Source organism: Strigops habroptila, chromosome 5 (genome assembly GCF_004027225.2).
Source record: "Strigops habroptila isolate Jane chromosome 5, bStrHab1.2.pri, whole genome shotgun sequence".
In the NCBI taxonomy this organism is placed as follows: Eukaryota; Metazoa; Chordata; class Aves; order Psittaciformes; family Psittacidae; genus Strigops; species Strigops habroptila.
In genome coordinates this window covers 58,054,481-58,075,134 of record NC_044281.2, presented here as the reverse complement: position 1 = coordinate 58,075,134, position 20,654 = coordinate 58,054,481, and the positions used below count along the sequence as shown (strand labels likewise).

At 38.0% G+C, this 20,654-nt stretch overlaps 1 protein-coding gene across 4 annotated transcripts in view; it reads right to left on the bottom strand.

The window, feature by feature from the left end:
* Positions 1-20,654, bottom strand: part of XRCC5 (X-ray repair cross complementing 5) — a 65,603-nt gene that overhangs the window by 32,625 nt on the left and 12,324 nt on the right. For 2 of the 4 annotated variants that reach the window (XM_030486410.1, XM_030486411.1), the window contains exons 1-10: positions 20,531-20,630; positions 17,295-17,408; positions 16,517-16,700; positions 15,301-15,349; positions 13,688-13,810; positions 10,829-11,017; positions 7,767-7,881; positions 5,940-6,078; positions 3,740-3,852; positions 606-668 (exon numbers count right to left, since the gene is read on the bottom strand). In XM_030486410.1, the coding sequence (XP_030342270.1) occupies positions 606-668; positions 3,740-3,852; positions 5,940-6,078; positions 7,767-7,881; positions 10,829-11,017; positions 13,688-13,810; positions 15,301-15,349; positions 16,517-16,700; positions 17,295-17,408; positions 20,531-20,548 (1,107 nt within the window). In that variant the 5' untranslated portion in view covers positions 20,549-20,630. Of the gene's footprint in view, positions 1-605; positions 669-3,739; positions 3,853-5,939; positions 6,079-7,766; positions 7,882-10,828; positions 11,018-13,687; positions 13,811-15,300; positions 15,350-16,516; positions 16,701-17,294; positions 17,409-20,044; positions 20,146-20,530; positions 20,631-20,654 lie in introns of those variants that run through there. The other 2 variants (XM_030486413.1, XM_030486412.1) reach the window with 2 other exon arrangements.

Below are 20,654 nucleotides of genomic sequence, written 5' to 3'. Positions count from 1 at the left end.
TGAATTCTACAGCATTGATTCACTCAAGACTAGTTCCCATTTCAGCTATAACTTCAACACAAGCATTTTTCATGTTTGAAAAATGAAGAAGCAGAAAGGTCAAATCTCATGATAGTGGATCAGTTCAAAGCTGAGCAAACTTCAGATCCAGCACGTTCCACCTTTTCCACTACGCGTGAAGAGCTCCCAGAAATATTACAAGAGAGAGAGAAAGAGAGGGAAGACAGACCCTTAAAGGAACACATCACAGCACTATACAGTGAGATTTTTATCTCTGATATTTAAAATAATTTGGAGGTCTGCTCTAAATAACACAGTGACAGAGCTTGCTGTTGCTCTGCGTGTGAATGGACTTAAGCACCAATTCCAGGTTTCCCATGCTCTTGCACAAGCATAATACTTATTCATTATTCATGAGATAAGGTATTCATTTGGGGTCTAATCCAACTTCTTTTCATCCTAATGGGCAACGGAACAAGATCTACCTAGCCTCCATTAAAACTATTTGTCTTATTTACACAGAAAGACAGGACAATCTCAAGTGCCACTATTATTCTTTGTTTGACAGCAAAACACCCTTAGCATTAAACTTCAGTTCATCTTACCTCATCATCTTTTGCTGCAAAGACCTTCAAAACCTGGTTGCCCATGTAGCAATGCCTCTGGATCTACAGATTCAAATGGTCAAGAGTTAGCCTGACCTAAAGAAAATGTCATTGATGCAACTGGACCAATGAAATTATGAAACAACTAACATATTACTCAAGTGAGAAGCCACAAAATTTCAATACTGTGCATAGAAGTTAAAGCCTTGTATATGCTTCATACCTTCATTTATCACTCAATATGGATATTCAGTCATATTCAGCTGGATATTCTCATACCTTCATTGATGAGCAGGAATAAAAAACTACAGTACCTGCAGCTGTTACCAGTCTGAATAATACTGCAGTAATTCAAAAGTCAGTGTGAAAAACCACAGTAGTTAATAAAAGGCCTAAACCTAATTGACACCACATCTATGCTATTAAATTTTCCTAGCAAAGATACGTCAAAAAGGAGCTGAAAAAGTCACATCCCTAATTAATAAAGCTACTTCAACATCAACCTGGAGTATACGCGCCTGTGCTGGCAAAGAAGCACTTCTGTTAGCAGAGTTTATGCTGTTCATGACCATGGCTGCACGACCCCACACACTCCCCCAAAAAAAAAAATGGTTTCAACAAGGGTTATTGCTGCAATAGCTGGAGCTACAGAAACTGAGACACACCCAGAGAAACACTGCAACAGCAGAAAACCGGTCACTAAGACTGCATACTACTATGAACACTGGTTAAAATTACCTTTCTTTGTTACAGAAAAATCTCTTCAAATTACTGTCTCCAAACTAACCTGGAGTTTCATTATTTAGCAAATTACCATAATGCTGCTGAAGTCAGAGACAACTTGCATCCAAGCAGAGCTGTTTTAAATATTACTGCACGATTCTTCAACTCAGATTATTCTACCTGCCATTATTCTTTGCTGTTCTGTCTTTAAAAACTCAGGAAATTTTATGTTCAGTATAGTATAAATAACCATACGTGTATATCCCTACATCTTTTTTGTTTGGGAAAAAAGGTCCCGTTGTAATATTTTCAAGTATTATTTCTTGATTTACATGGCATTACTTATAAATTAAAAATCAAAGTTTAAGCGGCCTCTGATCTTCTTTCCTGAGGGATGTGAATAACTCAGAAAAATAATATAAGGTGGTTCTATTCCTTCTTTAATTATGTATTTGAAGCTGTTCCAGTTTCTCTAGTTAATAATAAATTATCTTTTCTCCAAAGTTTTTTAAAGAAACAATACAAAACATACATTTGAATAGTGTCAATATTATGATTCCAAACAATAAAATTCCAGAACCAAAACATAAGGAAAGCATAGGTTTTGAAAATTCCAGTCATAGTTGAAAACTTCCTGATATCATTATCTAAACAGTGTAATTTTAATTCTGCAATCACACCTGAATAATTTTATTGCACTGATGTCTACACAACTATTATTGGGCATAATTACTCACACTCCTAGTTACAGAATCAGAGCACGCTTTAGTTGAGATGTAACTCCTATGCATTATGAAATCCACAAACAAGAGAAGCACATCATAAAAAAATATCAAAAGCAATACATATTTTGTGCACTGAGAAAATATAAACCAATTTGATAACTGAGGCATATTTACGTGAATCAAGAATAATCCTACAATTAACTGCATTCTATAATTAATTATTAACTATGTATTTGAAAGTATTAACACATTATCTGACGAATAGTGTGTGTGGGGGAAATCCATGTGAAATAGCAGCTCACTTACAGGAGCATGATTTTTTCATTGTTTTCCTTAGTTTCTGTTTAAAATAAAAGTTGGACTTCAAGCCAAAATAGGAGACCAGCCTCCAGCATAAGAAAACACTGCACATGGTGAAATACATCTTGTGGAATTAAATGAAGACAGTAAGACTCAGCTGTAGGCTGAGTTAATAATGTGCTTTGGACCACCACACTGCAATGATCTAAGGGCATATCTAGCAACATGCAGGGGTCTCTGTGCCATCTGTACTGTAAAGTAAAAATATGTTTAGTAACATCCATTTGGGAGCAAGCTCCCACAGATACTTCCTATTTCATTAGTATCTCTCCTTCCTGGTAAAGGTAACTATTCCCCGGCCTTCATCACGGGTACTATTTTGGTCAGACAGCAAGACATTCCAAAGAAGAGCAAGAGGGTGCAGTGCTGCCCTATGATTTTCTTTCTGATTGGTGAAAGGGACTGGCTGCAGAGAACTCCAAGAGTAAACTTTCAGTCACCCTGTGCAATATCCTGGAGAAGAAAGAGTGGGAGCAGCTTAACATTACTAGCAAATACTGGTGCTCACACCTCTGTACTTTCTCCTCGTATGCCCTGCTTCAAGAAGGGTTTTCTTAAGCCTTTGCCTAAGGCTTCCCTAATGCTCAACTCCTGGATTTTCTGCAGGAAATCACCTTGTGCTGGATAGCTTTTATTAAGGTACTTGCTCAATGTAAGTTTCTTTCATCTTCCAGGTAAAATGAATGGTGAAGTTAGTATCACAAGTACAGGTAAGTGCATATAAACACCAAGCATCTCACTGAAATATGAAGAGCTTTTGAACGATGTTATCTTCATCTAAGTTCTGTGAAGTCCTTGCTACATTTAGGTTTTGTTATAGTAGAAACAAGAAGCAAGTCACAGTTCACAAACTAATCCTCATGGAAATGAGAATAAACCCAGTCAGTTCTCAGGCTTTCTTTAACATTTCTTTAACGTTTAGAGAGAGACCCCTTCTGCTGTCATGGCTGGACAAAACCCAAAAAGGCTATTGCATAATCTGAACAGAAGAGATCTTCTCTTGCAGATCTGGCATCACTATTTAAGTTCGTGAGATGAAATGAAACTACAATACCTCTTGCCTGCACTTCACAGAGATCTGAGTTCAGTGGTTCTTCCTTAACTTGAGGGCCCAATGGCCACATTTATGAACTCCTGTCCTCACAAGACTACATACTGTTTATATGTACTGGAATGAAAAGTCAAGTCACCCCTGTATACACGACTGCAGATGCCCCTTTCCTAATACTGGAATCCAGTACAACACCACAACTTTAGTGAATTCAAACTGAAATCAATTGTTTGAACAACCCAGGTAGTTGAATGGGAACAGGTTTAGTACTGTACCTGAGAGGATCTGCTGAATCCCAAAACAGAAAAGCATTTTGCTTCTGTTTTGTATTTCATTTGCTCTTCGTCTTCCTTGGAAAAAGGAACTATATCACTCCCATAGCGAAACCCTGGAGAATAAGACAAGAGCATCTGGTAAGCATATGGCCCTACAATTCTAAAACCGAAATTAGCTCTCCGAGTATTTTAACAATCATTCATGCCCCGCAGCTATGCTCCACACACACTCATCAAATTACTTTCCCTGTTAACAAAAAAAACCATACACCCATAGAAACATTTTGTACTTCATGAACAGCAGTTGCACTCCCTGTACATTGTTTTATGTAACACAGCTACCCTCATAGAGAGCAGAAAACAAGGAAACTGAACATCTTGCCCAACAAAGTTATGCTTGCAGAATAGATTTAAGCAAATCAGAATAGATTTCAGCATATAGACGGCAACACTCATCGCAAACGTAACAGAGAAAAACCCAAACATACCACAAAGCATGGACAGGAAACCAAAAGAGATACAGAAAACAAAATGTGTTAACAGTGGAAGTGAGATACACCTTCATACACAATGGTGTAGGTTGCATGCAGAAGTGGTCTCTGTATGCATTTGTGTTTTACTTCCCATGCCTTACATTACAGGGATATCTCCACAAAACAGGAAGGTGTTAGCTTCTCAGAGCTATCATCTGTTCCAACTGCTTATTCCCCCACCTCAAGCTCCAATATCCTCCCTGGTCACTTTATTTATGGTCACTTCATATAACATATATAATATATAACATATATATTATGGTCACTTTATATAACATGGTCACTTTATGTATACTATCACAGACTAAGGACGATATCCTCGGCTGCAAAGAAAGCCGAACGAATAGAGGTAAATCCCTGGATGAAAAACTATATGCGGATACATTTTCCTGGAAACTGAAAAGCAAGCCCACAGCCAGAATGAATGGAATTTCAGTATGGGTGCTTCAAATGCAAAATATTGTCTGATTATAGTATTTTTCAAAAAGTCCACGGAAGTCCATGAGGCATCAGCAGCTCTTTAATTGTAAGCAATATCACTGATATTGCTTACTGATAGAGAAATTTTTGGTCTCTTTGTTCACATTGAGCTGTTCATCACTTTTTATTAATATTCCACAACTACTCATCGACTTAGACTGTCAGGACATCAGCAGAGAATGATCACAAATGCTTCAAAATATATGCAACATAAAAAGTGTATTTTTTTTATTTTATTACAAGTTTTGAAGTTATAAAACATAAACAGACTACAAGTACTTACCTATCATTTCTGCTTAAAGAAAAATCACAGTCATTGAGACATTTTTATCTGCTACTGCTATGAGACATCTATGATTGCTACAATTCAAAGATGTTAAATAAAAAAAATACAGTATTGAACTTAATTTTTCAATTTATTTTATCCATTTGAGAGCACTTTCTACACTGTTATCTCAATAGTTCTGCCCTTTACAGTTAATCCACTTGCCCTACCTTGTGTGGGATAAAAACAGTGAAAGAAAGGGGGAAAAAAAAAAAAAAAAAAGTAACAAAATATATCCATAAGATCACAAAAATGTAAATATATTTGCCTAACTCAATTTTTTAAAACTAGACTATTTCACACTTTTCTGAGGCCTTCAGTCTTCTATGGAATTAAATCTGCTCCAAAACAAGCTGAAGGTTATAAAAGAAGTATTCTGCATAACACTACCTCAGATTGAACCTGCCACAGAATTTCAGAAACAAAACTAATAGACTCTTGAACACTAAACCTTCCTTTCATGGTTTCATCTTCCCAATTTCAGAGCATCTAGAGCAGTTGCTTATCTAGAAAAGGAAGTGTTATGAAAGTACACGTTATCAGTACAGCTGAAGACTTGAAAATAGAATAGAGGTAGCAGCACTGCTCAATACCGAACTGAGATATGGTCCTCCAGAGAATACAGTTTGGGAAGCTGTAGTGCCTTCCAAGTTCTACCTGGTGGTATTATTATTGTTATTCCTATTACTGGCAAAAGTAGGAATTTTTAAGATAACAGTGTCTGTGTTCCATCAGCTTACAGAGCTTACACTCTAAGATCACAGCTAGGCTACAAAGAATAAAACTGAAAGATGCTTAAGTGATTTAAGAGCACAAGCCATTACCTTGGTTTGTCTTCAGGGTGCACATAAAGAAGTCATACCTTGAATAGTATCATCTTTTTGAACCTCTGTCTCAACATCATCATTCAAGCAGTAAACAGTTTCTTTCTGCACATCATCTTTTCTGAGGGTTTTAGCATCCACAGTTGTCCAAACCTTTTTCACCTTCTCTTCTGTGACCTTTATATCCAAATTGAAAGAGAAGGAACATCTTTCAGACTGCTTACCAGAACATGCAAAAAATTCTGAGACCAAGCGCTGCATTATTTTGCTAATAAGGGACTAATAATGACAGCCTCAAATATGCATCTCTGACTGCTACCACAGTGCTTTTAGCACACTGATCTATCTGCATGAGACTTAGCACCTGAACTGTATCATATTGACTGCATACTTGCCGTGATTACTCATTAAAGTCATGCGTTAAATCATTTGTGAAAGTCTTTTAGTCACAGGATAACATGTAACCTGCTGTGTATTTTACTTCCTCCACCTATATAAACACTTTTAACAAAGCATTAAGATATATGTTAAAGATGCAAGAAGATTCAATGCTTATTCAGCTGGATGGCCCAAGTTTTGTATCAGGCTTACTACACTACAGGATAAAAATACCCTATATTACTAGAACTTCCCCAAAAGGCAGGAAAAGATCCCAGTTGCATTACAGGACTGGGAGGGGAAAGAAGGAATAAATATCTGCAATGAGTGAATGTTTCCCAGCTACAGGGAAAGAAAAATACTTTTTTTTTTAATCACTACTTTAGTGAAATCAATGGTGTATTTAGTGAATGAGAAGAAAAATGGAAAACTGCTCAGAAACCAGAAAAGACAGAACAGATTATGTCCATTGATATCACAAGTCTATTCCTAGCTCTGATCCAACTGCTGCCTTTGGGCTAGTCACTCAGTTCATGTTGCTCACTCTCCCAAGCTTAATTTACACACAAAATAAAGACCTTCAGGAGGGGAGTCTCACTGCATACTTGTACAGATCTTACATAATATCCCAATAAAAATAAATAAGCATAAATAGAAAGCTGGCAGCAGAGATCGCTTTCAGGGCTAGTATGCCTATCTCTCAGAAATCAGATCTATTTCAGCTTCACAATACATCTTCCTGAAAACTTGTGACATTGGCCAGACTCTTGGTCTCAGGTTCAAATACAAACCAAGTAATCTCCATTTCACCAGACCCATCAATGCTGCCACACTATATACTTATCCATTAATTATTCAATAACTGGAATTTTGCACATTTTCTGTGTTTAAATACATTTACTTCTTCCTAGCACTGTGTGAAGGACCCACATAAACTGTAAGGGAAACATACTATGCACAAGCTCTGCCAAAGAGTACAAAGCAAACAAGCCAAAAAAATACACCTTTTTTTCCAAGTCTGAATAACAACAGATGTGATTTGAAACAATAGCTGGTAAAACATTTAGACCCACCATTTTACATACACGTGCATAATTCCTCTCGTGCCTAGGGCTTAGGAAATATATATTGAGTCTTATTGAGCTGCAGACATATCACTGATGCCAAACAGAAAGCTTCGCACTTGCAGCATTCTTAATCAGGTTCATCAACCTCAATACCATTAAGTGTCACAGTGTAGATAGCAATTACTTCTATTTTTGTACATTGTGAATTTTAGTTCTTTAACATGTGTACAATATGGTGAAGTTAGAGTTGCTGTGGGAACCACAGTTTTAGATGTACTGGCTTCTACGCACATAAAATCTCTACCATAATTATTTTGGATGTTGTTTTATCTTTTATTTTCTTAGCTTTAAAGAAAAAACTTGCAGCTGCACCCAACTTGCTGCCAAAGTACACTAAAACATATGATTTTATGAACTTACTGATTTGTAGGCCACAATCCTTATAGACAAATTAGAACCAATAGTGAGCTGGCAGGGCCAAGCCATAGGTCTTCTTTCTATTTTCTTAAACATTGAAAGACGCTCCAGGCTTTCTCTAAATCAGGAAAACAGAAATGAACTCTGGTAAACTGTAATAAAATATTACAGACAATACACTCTCTTCAAGGAGATCCAGGAGTCCAATCGTTTCAGCTTAGACTGCACAAAGCACTAGAAAATAAACTGTATGAATAATCTTGTCATTAACTATTGTCAGAAAAGGAGAAATAAAAAAAGAGGTGGTATGGCAGATTATTCACATCTCGAGCCTTTACCATGGTGTGACATTAGTGCTTAAAGACAGTATGAAACTACACAATTGCTTATTAAGCGTTTCACAATTATCTGTGCTCACCCAATTAGGGCATGTAGTTAGTTGAAAAACCCAAATTAGAAAAAGCTCCCTAAGTGGCAAAATGTTTTCTGCAGTGGAGGTGAAGAAATAAAGAATCCAGTTTCAATTAACAGGATTTTGTTTGTGTGGTAATTAACTTTTGACACTTTGTTTTTTATACCGTACTAATGAACTCCTTATTTTCAGGGCATTCTGTTAGAGTGAAACAAGTTACTTTGAACGTTTCTAGCATAAACAGCACATATATAAGTTCATAAACACAAAAAAAAGAAAAAAAAGGAACTGTAATGATTTTATACTAAAAAGTGTTACCTTCATTGCACAACTTTAAGCAGTGGAGTCCAAAAATTAAAAATCTACGGTAACATATAACATATGATTGTGAAACCAAACAGGCTTGCACCCCAGAACAGCTTCCAGCTAATAGAAACCGTATCAGCTATTTTACTGTAAAATTACAATGCAGAGAAAGCACTCAAATTTTTTTTATTGCATGATGAAGCAAAGATAAAACAGTGCTGACCTGCTCTTTTGCACATGATGATAAAACCCAAAACCTACCTCTCTCTTCATTAAAGCACATGTCTGGCAGGAATTAAGATTAACACCTAACAAACCAGTACAGAATTCTTGGTATTTTCAAGTTTCTTAGGATGAGCTGGTGTTTTTTTAACTTCTAACAGAATTTAAAACAGAATGAAAGGAGAAAATGCACTGGGATTTTTATAATGAGATAAACATTGCATTTTATGTTTTTTCCTTAGGGAAAGGAAGGAAGGAATAATTATTTTTCTAGCAATAGAGACATCAATACAGGATTTTTTAAAAGAATCTGTTACTACATCAGTAAAACTACTGCAACACATACATTCAAGAATGTATATGAAAATCAAATACCTAAGTATCAAATGCCTGAAAACGTCATGCTCAATTTATTAACTCTACCCTTTAATTCCTTACATTTACAGAAGAAAAATGTTCCCTCTTATCAAAGACTCAGCCAATAAAACCCTACTAAATGCACATTTCAACTTGTGCTTTTAAAAAAACATCTCATCTCTGCTCTCCAATCCCTTCTCCCAAAATCCAGAGGCAGCAGAAGTACCTCCCGCCCGACAGTCAAAATATCAAACCCTAAAAAAAAAAAAACCCCAGCAAAATTTGCTCACTTACTTTCCTGGCATGACTAATTTATTTTCACGAGAGTTGAAATATTTTTACCAGCAGGAATAATGAATATAGGGAAACAGAGAGTGTATCCCAGTTGGTAAATTATCATGACAGATTTGCAAAGCTGACTTCTGAAACCTTGATAAGCAACTTAACTGCATCTAAAACCTCACATATTCTTAAACAACTAAAGCTTTAATCTATTAGCCAAATGCCTATTTATCCAAAGATTCTGGATTTTCCCTGAAAGCATGGCACAAAGACAGCTTACACAGTAGCATGGGCCTCTGATTAAAAAAAATATAAAGGGGACAAGCCATGTAGCTTCATGCATATGGATTATCCTAAAGAATAAATGGGCCCAGAAAGATACTGCTTTTCCATGCAGCCTTTTGATGCAATGACAAAGCCTGCTTTTTTCTGCAGACTGACTCCCGTGTTGACTAATATGGAGTACATACACAGTGATACATTTTCCTTCGCTAATCCACACTAATGCAAAATAACAGTTTAACTGGCTGCTGAGATGCAAAGCAGATGAGTTGGGCAGGGTGAGGGAAAGAAACCCCACAAATAAAAGTATGAATAACAGCATGCAAACCTATAGGTACCAACTGTACCTGTACTCATCTAAACATTACACTTGATAATCACATTACAGTTATGGTTTACTAAGATTCCTGAAAAACACATTATCTAAAAGATGACACTTCATAATTGTAGAATAGAATTACTGAGACAGTAACATCAGACTTCTATAAAGCACACAGATGCATTTTGCTTGTTTCCCAACTGAGACAACACCTATGCAGAAAAGTGTTGGATATATCATTAACTAGTTTTTCAGTCACACATGTATATTTTCATTCTTTCATTGGGGAAACATGAAGTGAAAAACCATCTTTCAATTCTTGCATTAGGACTGCTTCTAAAAAAGTATATTGTTTAGCACAAGAGCACAGTAGTCTGTGATTAAAGAATAGGGAACTAGATGATCTTAAGGTCATTTCCAACTCTAATCATTCTGTAATTCAACAAACAACGTTACTCCAAACATTAGTAGGAGTTTGACAAACTAGTGAGCTAAAAGAAGTCTGTGACCAAAGAACAAAGGCTACTATTAAATGCAAATGTTCTCTTTCCAAAACATGCTTTTGAAATCTCATTTATAGAAATATTCTCCCCAAAATCCACCAAAATTCATCCAAATTCCACAGATGGAAGAAAATGGATTTCTTTTTCTTTAAATACAGAGATAGAAAATTCATTTTTCCACTGAAATCTTTACGCTTTTCTGCCTATTCTAAAGCCACAGAAAAAGCTGTTTGAAAAGTACTGAGTGTACAGTAAGTTATAAAATTCACTGATATCAGTGAAACCGGACGCCAAGTGACTGATTATTTAGTTGATTTCATCCTTTGGGGAAGAAATCAGAAAGTAAATTTACAGTATGATAAAGAGGATTAGCCAAGTTTACCTGAAAGTATAAATTTCTTCCAGCCCTCCTTCTTCGTCCAAAGTATGCATCAGTTTCCTCACCACATCGATGCCTTCCTTCTGTTGCTCAGTTAAACCCTTTCTTGGAAAAGGATTTCTGTGAATATGAGAATGTACACCGGCACTTGGATCTCCACCTCCATCATCAACATCCACTGGAAATGGCAGACTAAGAATACAAGCAAGAAGCAGTTAGTTTTGACTTTCTTCTTAATTAAAACAACAAACCAAAACCAAAACAAAAATTCTATCAGGATCAACAGTTTCTATCTAGCTGCTGTCAGATGTATAAAGAGCCACATCGCTTGTGAAACACATGAAGTAGTATTTCAAGTCTACTTGGCATTGGTAACATCTTGACCAGGGCGCTGCACCAGTTCTGGGCATCGTGCATCAATAAAGATGTCCACATATGGGAAGGGATTAGGCAGTACAGACAATGCTGATTAGAAAAGAGCTATGAAAACAGATTGAACAAAATAAAGCCTGCAGAGAAGGGAGTCAGAGATCAAGACAGTCTTAAATATAAAAGGCTGTTGCAGAGGGGAAGTGAACAATCAGGTCTACATACTCAGCCTGCACTTAAATCACATCATGGAGTCAGGTCAGATATTGCAAAACCTGATAAAGACACTTCAAACCATAATCTCTATAATGAACTCCCTGAGGAGATAGAAAAGTCTCAATCACTGGAAATTTTTATAAAAAGATTAGACAAACACCACTCAGCAATGACATACACATTTGTGTGTCACAAATGACCCTGTCTGAAGTAGAGGATTGCTCTAGATGACTTGTTAAAGGCCACTCCAGGCCTATGATTCTGTATCGGCTCCAAATACCAGCAAACTGGACTTTCTTTGCAGTGGAGCTGTTAGTTATTTCTGGAATATATGTTACTCTTTGAGATTTTAATAGCTTACACACTAGGTGAATTTCTGACTGAAGATGACACTTTTCCCTGCATTTCAAGAATCACATTTAAAAATTTAGCCAGGGGTTACAGATAAAATGATCCTGCTGCTCTTCAAAATATAACAGAGCTAACAAACTATAATAACCACAGAAAAGAGAGATGAGTAAGATCCTTTACTATGTGCCCCTGACAATGCCTGCAGATTTTTCAAATAATCTTTCATCTGATCCAATTTTGAATGAACCACATGATACCTTTTACCACATTTCCACAAAGCAAAAGAAATTTGGCATTGTATTATGTTTTCAAGAAAGCAGCCTACAGATCTCTACCTTACTTTCTCCTCATTAGTCCTCACTAAACGTATCTGTGAAGCAACATATAATAAGCAGTTAACAATATGCACAACAGTGTCACATATAGCAGAATTAAAGATCAAACTTTAACAAAGTGTTTGGTACCTTTTTAGGAAGCAGCATCCACTGACAAATAGCGAAACTGTATTTTAAAGCTGTTATAAGAGCAAAAAGCTTCAAACCTCTGATACACGGAAGTTAGATTACTTTCATCATACAATGCTTAGAGACTCATGTGATGAGAATGGTATAATACCCAGAGCTACACAGTGTTCAGCATGTGCCTGGCACTTGGCAACAGGGAGGAAAACCACCTATCTGCCACAAGTTATAATCTAATCAGTAAATAGGGTCTAAGAGATGTAAGCATGGGTGATAACAAAAGGACAAGGTTTACTGAGACCTTGTTTTTAAACCAGTATTCTGAATATTTTACATTTGTACATGTATTTCTCAAAGCATCATCTGCTGGTGTGGCTGGGAGACTGGGTATAAATTTGCAGCTATTGTTATAACAGCAAAATTTCCCTGCTGCTTCTATCAGCCATAGGGCTTTTCCTTTGCTACATTACAGATAAAGAAAATGTAAAGATGTATCAGAAATTTCACAGAATAAAACTGCAAAGTTAACTTGTGCTGTTAGCTAGTGCTAGTCTGCTACAGGTGTGGAGACAAGGTAGCTACTCTGGCTGGCAGGATGTACTCAGGTTCATGGTATCGTCTCCACTGCCTCCAGTGACAACAAGGGCTCAATAAGCTAGAAGGGCACGTCAAGGCATGTTGCAAGCATACCTTCTTTTACTGTGTAGACAGAACCCGAGAGTAGTCTGGCATTTTTACATTCAGCCTCTCCCGAGCACAAGCAAAAAAGAACTTTTTGGTGTAGGATCAGCCCATGATGTTTAGTCACTTTTTCCTATCTAACCCGTCTGTTAGCTTGCAGGTGGGTCTGCAAATGAGTTTAACGAATTCATCAAGTTCTCAACATTGCTCCTTACAGAATGCTGAACCTAAGTGAAAGTAAGTATTAAAATGCTCAGAAGTAAAACTGTGGTTATAACATTTAAGACATTGCTTCCATTTTCCAAGTCCATCACTGTGATTATAACTCCTCAGACTCGCTTTTCTACTGACACCAGAATCGGGCTATAAACATCTGCAACACTACCTCTTTATTTCTTCCCAGTAACAACCTTACCTAAAAGGATCTAGGCTCTTGCTGTGACAAAACTACTGTTTCCAAGTCTATTTCTGGCTCATTGTTTCCCACTTCTCCGCTTCTTTAGATCTTTTGTCTCCCATTTTCGACTTTGGCTCTAACTGAACAAGAAGCCATCATCTTGACGTGTATTTGCACATCACTTAACCAAAGGGAGTTGGTTCATAACTGAAATTCATGGCATATGTAATTGATAGAAGTACTTAATCATATTATGTACTGGTACACCTCTATAGAAACAATACACCAACAGATTACCAGCTTCTCCAAGATCATTATTAAGAAAGAATAATCATTTCCCTTTACAAAAAAAATGGCATCGTGTGTAACAGCCACTTCCATACTTACAAAAACTGAAGTGAAATTCCTGTTTTCTTCAAGTTAGCAATGATAATTTCCAGCTGATCCTCACTGACTGGACTACTGAGGTCTGTAAACAGTTCAATGTGTCTCTTCTCATACTTCTTTCCTCTTGAAATACAAAAAGAACATTTACATATATAGGAAATATAACCTATAAGGCCTTTTTCTAATTCTTTCCTACAAACAAACATACTTGGTAGAAGTTGTCCTATCGTTGGTCACTATATTTATGGTAAGTTTTTATCTTTGTATGATTCCCCCTACTCACTCCTACCCCCTAAAATTGAAGACTCTAGCCCTGTGATTGTATAAATCACTAACTACATCTAAATGAAGGGAATTCTGCCAATTTTCACCAACGATGAGAAAATGCTAATAAAATGTTAGGTGGTTTATTGATTATACTGGATATCTCCTTTCCAGCTGTAAGTCTGTCCTTGGGAAAATGGAAAATGTATTTTTAAATTACTGTTGTTGTTGGGGGTTCCATTTTAGTAAGCTAATTTGGTAGATTCATTGGATAAGATGGACTTTAAAGCCTACTTAATATGCTAAGAAATAGTAACAGTAAGCATCAGAAAGCTCTGCCAGCTACAGGACAGAGTTCAGTTAAATTGATAGAGTTTTTCTGGATATTTAAGCATAAGGGTGATTTTCTTGAATTTTTACCTGATAATATTTCCTTGACTGACGTTCAACTCCATATCAAAGGGTTTGGTGCATACAAGCAACTTACCCATGGGATAACAAAAGCAGTTGCTCCATAGATATTCAAGGTTATACTGTTATAAATACAGCGATTTAACTCACAACTCAGTTTCAACTGTTAAATTGATACAGCTTTCCACGCTGATTAGGTTTTATTCATAAAAATACAAATTGCATACTAAGCCTAGTCTTCTGCATTCACAATTAGATCATACAGTATCTTTAACATCACATTCGATCTCCATTTTAAGAGGAAGTAAGGGTATCTTCCTTTCCTTGGACCATCAGTTCACCAAGCGCTAGAAACAGTATATTGCCAGTCTAAGTACATTCACTGACAACTTTGTAATACTTGTGCCAATGTCTTCTTTCAGCTTAAACAGTGTTTTTTCCTACTGCACATTTATCTCCCACAGCCTGCATATTTACAAAGAGCCACCTTATCTCCAACAGTCTTTAATTTGCTAGGCTGAACAAACTCACCTTTCTAGCTCTGCTCTCTTCTTTGCAAGATACGCCATCACCGTTATAAATTTGGTAGCCCTTTTCTATGCACTTTAAACATATGAATTAATGTTTTTTGAAAACGGATCACAAGAAATGTGACACTAAGTGAAGTCTCTGTGCCTTCGTATTAATATTCTCATAAATCTACAGCAAAGTTCCTAGTGGCATCAGATAGCTCTTAAGAGAAGCTACATGTCTCCTGGGGATTCTTCAGGGACAGACTCCTGTAGTGTGTGGTTTGTTTTTAATGTGTTTTGGTTTTGTGTGCTTGTTTTGAAAGCATTTTCCATATTTACAAAATACTGGAAATGTAATACTGACAAGAAATCAGCTCCAAAGTGCCAGGTAAGAATTCTATAAAAGGCTTTGGGTGACATACTCACATTGTTTGCTTCTGAAGCAAGTCCATGCACACAATAATTGCATCCAGAACTAAGCAAATTTAAGAAAAATCTCATTTAGAGCATGACTCATGTCATAAAAGTTTTTCCTATGAAACAATCTTCTGCTTCCACCCCTCCCAAACACTGACAAACACACATTTTAGTTAACAAGCAAACTATCGTTTGAGACAAGTACTCTCCAAGTATCTACTGTGCAAATTCCTGTATAACTTGTCTATTTTGTGATCTTGTCTCTTCCCCATTTATCTAATGGAACAGTAAAAAGACTGCTTCAAGGCCCAGTGAGGAGGCTCAAGCACAACAAAACAGCAATCTAATCTTCACAACATTACTTTGAATCCACAAACAAAATTTACTTGTACTTTCAATACATGATACTGTTTTCTCATGCAAGTTTTCCTTTAAAACATCTGCATCTGGCAACCTCTTTCTAGTTCCTTCCTTATCACAATTTCCATTGGGGAACCTATTTTTATCACTGAGCACAAACCTGCCCACCCATTGAAGAAGGAACATGACTACTGCTAAGATACAGCTGACTGGATGTACACCTCTCTGAAACAGCTCTGACAGTCTGAATAGAGCTCAGAACAATCATTCAATGGCCAGAAAGAGGGAAGACAGCACATGGAAGTTTAACAGCACATAAATGAAACACACAAAGGGACACTATATAGGCCGCCTTCTTTTAAAAGTGTCCTGTCTCACCTTACGCGACTAACAAAAGAATACATTCAAATATGAACAACATGCAAACCAGCAATGTTAGAAATACTTTACATAGAAATCAATCTAATAAACCTGTACTCTGCTTTGTCTGGCTTCTAGTACTTCTGATGAAATATTTCATAAACAATATTTTTATTTTATGAAAAAGCATACCAAGTTCTGCAACACTGTTTTTAAAAACAGATGCCTTATTTGAGACCAAAAAATATATTACTTCTATTTTCATTCTTTTTAATTAACAGAACATTTCATGAAAGCAATGCTTCCCTAAGGCTAAGACTCCATTCTGCTAGCCTAACCGAATGTCAAAAAGCAGCTAATCTGCTTTTGAACAAACTTATAGCCACGAATTAGCTGAACGCCACAGTAGTTAAAACTTTGGAGCCAAATCTGAGCCTCTTTCACAACACTAACTTCCTTTCTCCTACGTAGCTGAATGAAGAAGTGCTGTACAATGAAAGGATACAGTCTGCTTGTTCAGAGCCTGGTTTAATCACATCTTGAATGTCTTCGAGCAGATCAAAATCTGGCAGCATTAGTGACCTATGTACAGTAATGTTTTGGTATTGATCCCTACTGGCAAGGTCATTCCTAGTACCATCAGTGCCAAACAAAACTACAGCGATCTCATCTTTACTCTCAGCAAAAACCTGGAAATATAGAAAATAAAAAATAGGTATAAAAACACAGGTAAATTCATACACAACTACGTTAGGCAGACTCCAGCAAGCAGAACTAATTTTGACACAATGTCAAATACAGTGAATTTACTTTTTTTTTTTCCTCACATTTTCAGTGCTATACTACCAAAACTCAAACTTACAGAGAGTTCACTAACTTAGATATAATTAAACTAACAGACTGACATGATGGTATCTGGGATAAAACAAATAAAATTGACTCTTCAATTTTATTGACTCTTCTATTTTATTGACAAATAAAATGAATCTTCAATGTGGTAAATCTTAAAAATGTTGAAACCTTTTAGAGAAAGAGTACTTGTTTCCCCTAAAAGTTTCTATTGCCCCGAAGAAAAAGAATTACCAATCCAACTGCTACATCTCATCCACAAAAGTACAGCTGAAACAAAGAGCACCATTCTGTTACTCCTGCATAAAAATAGTCTAATTCATAATAATTTCTCCTTTATTTTAACTATTAGCAAATGAAGAAAATATTTCACAAATGTTATTGCTTCATCTCCCTTTTTAACAGTTTTTTACCACACGTAAAGTCACACATACCTGTCGCTGCACAAACTTTGTCATAATCTTCTTGGCTTGTTCAAGTGAACACTCCTCACCAGGGGCAGAACTGCTCATTGTAAAGCCTACATCCAGGCACAGGACTATGGCCACCTAGAAAGGAAAGAGAAAGAATGTAAAGGGTGAATATGAGCATAATTACTTAAAAGGGTACCTACAAAACCTCAAAATCAAACTACATCACTACTGGTTTCTTTTACATTAACTGTTAATATCAGACGATGGTGAAGGGCAGAACCAGCACAACTGCACTGAACTGAGCATCATTTAATCCTGTACAATGTTCCAGACATTTCAGTGGAAAATACAAGAAATCCTATGTTTCACAATAATCCCTCGAGGGGGGCAATTTCTATATAACCTTATGAACATCTCAGCAACCTCAAGGTTCTTCTACACTAAGGAAATAAAGCAGAGATATTTTGGTTGACAATTACAAGCACAACACAATACAGTATATCTGCACAACACAAAGATTGTTCTCTAAAGTTACAGCTACATTCACCCCTTGCAGTAGCTCAGAACAGCTGTAGAGACCACTCTTGGGTCTAACTCAAGCACGGTAAGAATGACAGTGCTCCTGTAGCTTCCAGGGAGAGCCAGAACATTCATGCTACTGCAAGTGTCTGCAGTGAGCATTGGTCTCTGCACCATGCAGCTGTACTCTTAATGCCTTAGAAAGATGAATTCTGATTTCAATTTAGGGGCTTAAATCCCACAAGCTAGCTATGTGTTCACATTTCTGATCATTGCTTTAACTGTATGTATGTAACTGTCTGTAACACTGCCCAAGTCTTCCCCTTAACTGATTTATAAACTAGCATGTGAATAAAATAAAATTGCTTCTTGTCATTTCTCTTGTTCAACCTTTGCTAAGTTCCTCTGAAGTTCTTCCACAGACTCTGCTTACCTTGGTTAACCTGAGTAATTTTACCATCCAGTTGAATGAAGCTGCAAGAAGAATTCAGCAAAATTATGCCCTGCATTTTACAGGACACTTACAAAAGGCCAGCTGAAATTTATTGTCACTGATTAAACCCAGATTCTTTAAATATACATCAAAACCTTGCCTAGTGGATTGCCAGTAACTTAAATTACACAGCCTGCAAAAAATTAGTTTGCCAGAACACAGATAAGTTAGGTATCACTTAGGCTGAAGCCAGTCACCTTGGTTTAAAATACAAAATATATACAATTCTCTAAGAACTGAAGCTGCCAAAGGACACGGGCAATAAATCAAATCAGAAGACTGTCAAGCAACATGAGATGTATAGTCTGCTTTTGCAAAGCAAAAGGGATGAACAGAAAGAAAAGGTGTTGGTCTAAGCTCTCTTGCATATGGCTGGTCAAATAATTCCAAGTACCTTTTCAAACATCAACCAAAAGAACCCGATTCTTTTTGTCACCCAAATAGATAATTCTTAATATCAAGTTTAATGAATACGAATAACTTGCCCAGATTAGCTGTCTAATCCTCTGTATTAGCAGCTCCAACATTATTTTCTTATCCTCTTTCTGTTCCCAGAATATATTGGGCATCTCCCCTGTCATTTTAACAAGCACTATTTTAACTCCCTACATCCTTCCAGGACAAAAGGAAGAAAGAAGGAAGGCTGAGCAACAGGGTTCTACAGGATGTCCAGCATGTTCTACTCATTCTCAGCACTATTCATCACTCTGCTTCTGCTGGTGGCTTGCCTGGGAGCCAGGAATTAACATCTCTGAGTCTGCTAGGTCTGCAGCTTAGAGTGAAATAGAGACAGTAACTGAGGCTGCACTAGGTTCTCACAAGAGCCTTGTTACTGCTCACCTGCCAGCCTGAGGAATTACTCTACCAGCAACTGCAGACCCTTTGCTTATTGCTGTCCTGCCTCAAGACACACAACGGCTGGCAGCTGAATTAATTCTGTTGTCTAAAACAGGTAAAACACTCTTCACAGCTGGCAAGATGACGGCAAAGAAACCAAACAAGTGCAGGAGTCAAGAGCTGCTGTTCTGCTTAAGAAGAAAATGATCAAGTGTCAAGTGCTAACATGCTTTTCTGGAAAGCAGCGAAACTCCAAGCTTGGTGTGTATTCAGGTATGTGAAATCCTCCTTCTGGAAGAGAGCAGGTTTCTCTTTTGGTAATCCTCCTCTATACGTCTCCTCATGTGTTATTAACCTCTGAGCATCCAGTGCTGCCATTTTCAGGTGCAGTATACTAAGCAAAGCTTTTAAAATGCACAGCATGCGTGATTGTAGGACAACACTGTCACATGTGTGCTAACATCCATCTGCTTTGCTCAGGTACTGATAAGGGTGAAAATGGAACAAGCCTGACTTTAACCTCAGTGCTGAAGCTAGTAATAATTAAGCTACAAGACATATGGCTACAGCAGCACTTCAGCCTGCCATACAGATGAAATCTGTGCTTAACAGATACTGAATATCAAAAAAGATCTTGACACAGCTTTCACCAACAGGATTCCTTAAACACACCAGACAAACAAACTGCATTTTTAACAGGGCAAACCCATTTCTACTACTACTCTAGCAAGAGCAGAACACTACTACTGTGGTAGCTGCACTGTGCTCAACATCACAGCTGCCCCCAAGATGGGAACACTGACGTCCCTTTGAATTAGACAGCTGTTGTACCAGCAGCAGCTCGGGGGTTGGCACAGGGAGGAGTTACTCGGTTTCAGAGCCAGGCTTTGCAGCCGTGGCTGTTGTGCCTTTTACTACTAACCTCGAAGTCAGCTCACTCTGAAGGTAAGCCAGGCCGGGTCAGCCCCACGCTGACTGCGGTGCCACAGAATCAGAGAATGGTTTGGAAGGGACTTAAAGGTCATCTAGCTCCACAGCCCCTGCCTTGTGCAGGGACACCTTCCACTAACCCAGGGACACCTTCCACTAACCCAGGCTGCTCCAAGCCCTGTCCAACCCGGCACAGACAAGCCCCTAGCGGCTGTAAAGCCGGTTCCCTCGGGTGAGCATGAGGGGACGAGCCACGTTCAGCTCACAGAGCGGCAGCACCGGAACGACCCCGAGGCGCCCCCAGAAGCCCCCCACAGCAATCTCGGGGTCGCACCAACACCCACCGCCCTGGGTCAAAGCTTAAACCGTGCTCGCGTTGCAGGCGGGCAGCGGTGGCTCCGGCGGGGGGAGATGGCGGACAAACGGGGTAAGGAGTGCCCAAGGGCTGCCGGGACCCCGTCAGACCCCTCTCCCTCACCTTGCCGCTGCGCGCCATCGCGCTCGTTCCGGGACACGGTGCGCCGCGCTCAGCACTCCGGCCGGCGAAGCGCCCGGCCCGCTCCGCGTCCCCCCGGGAACACAGCGGCGGCGCCTCGCGTTCC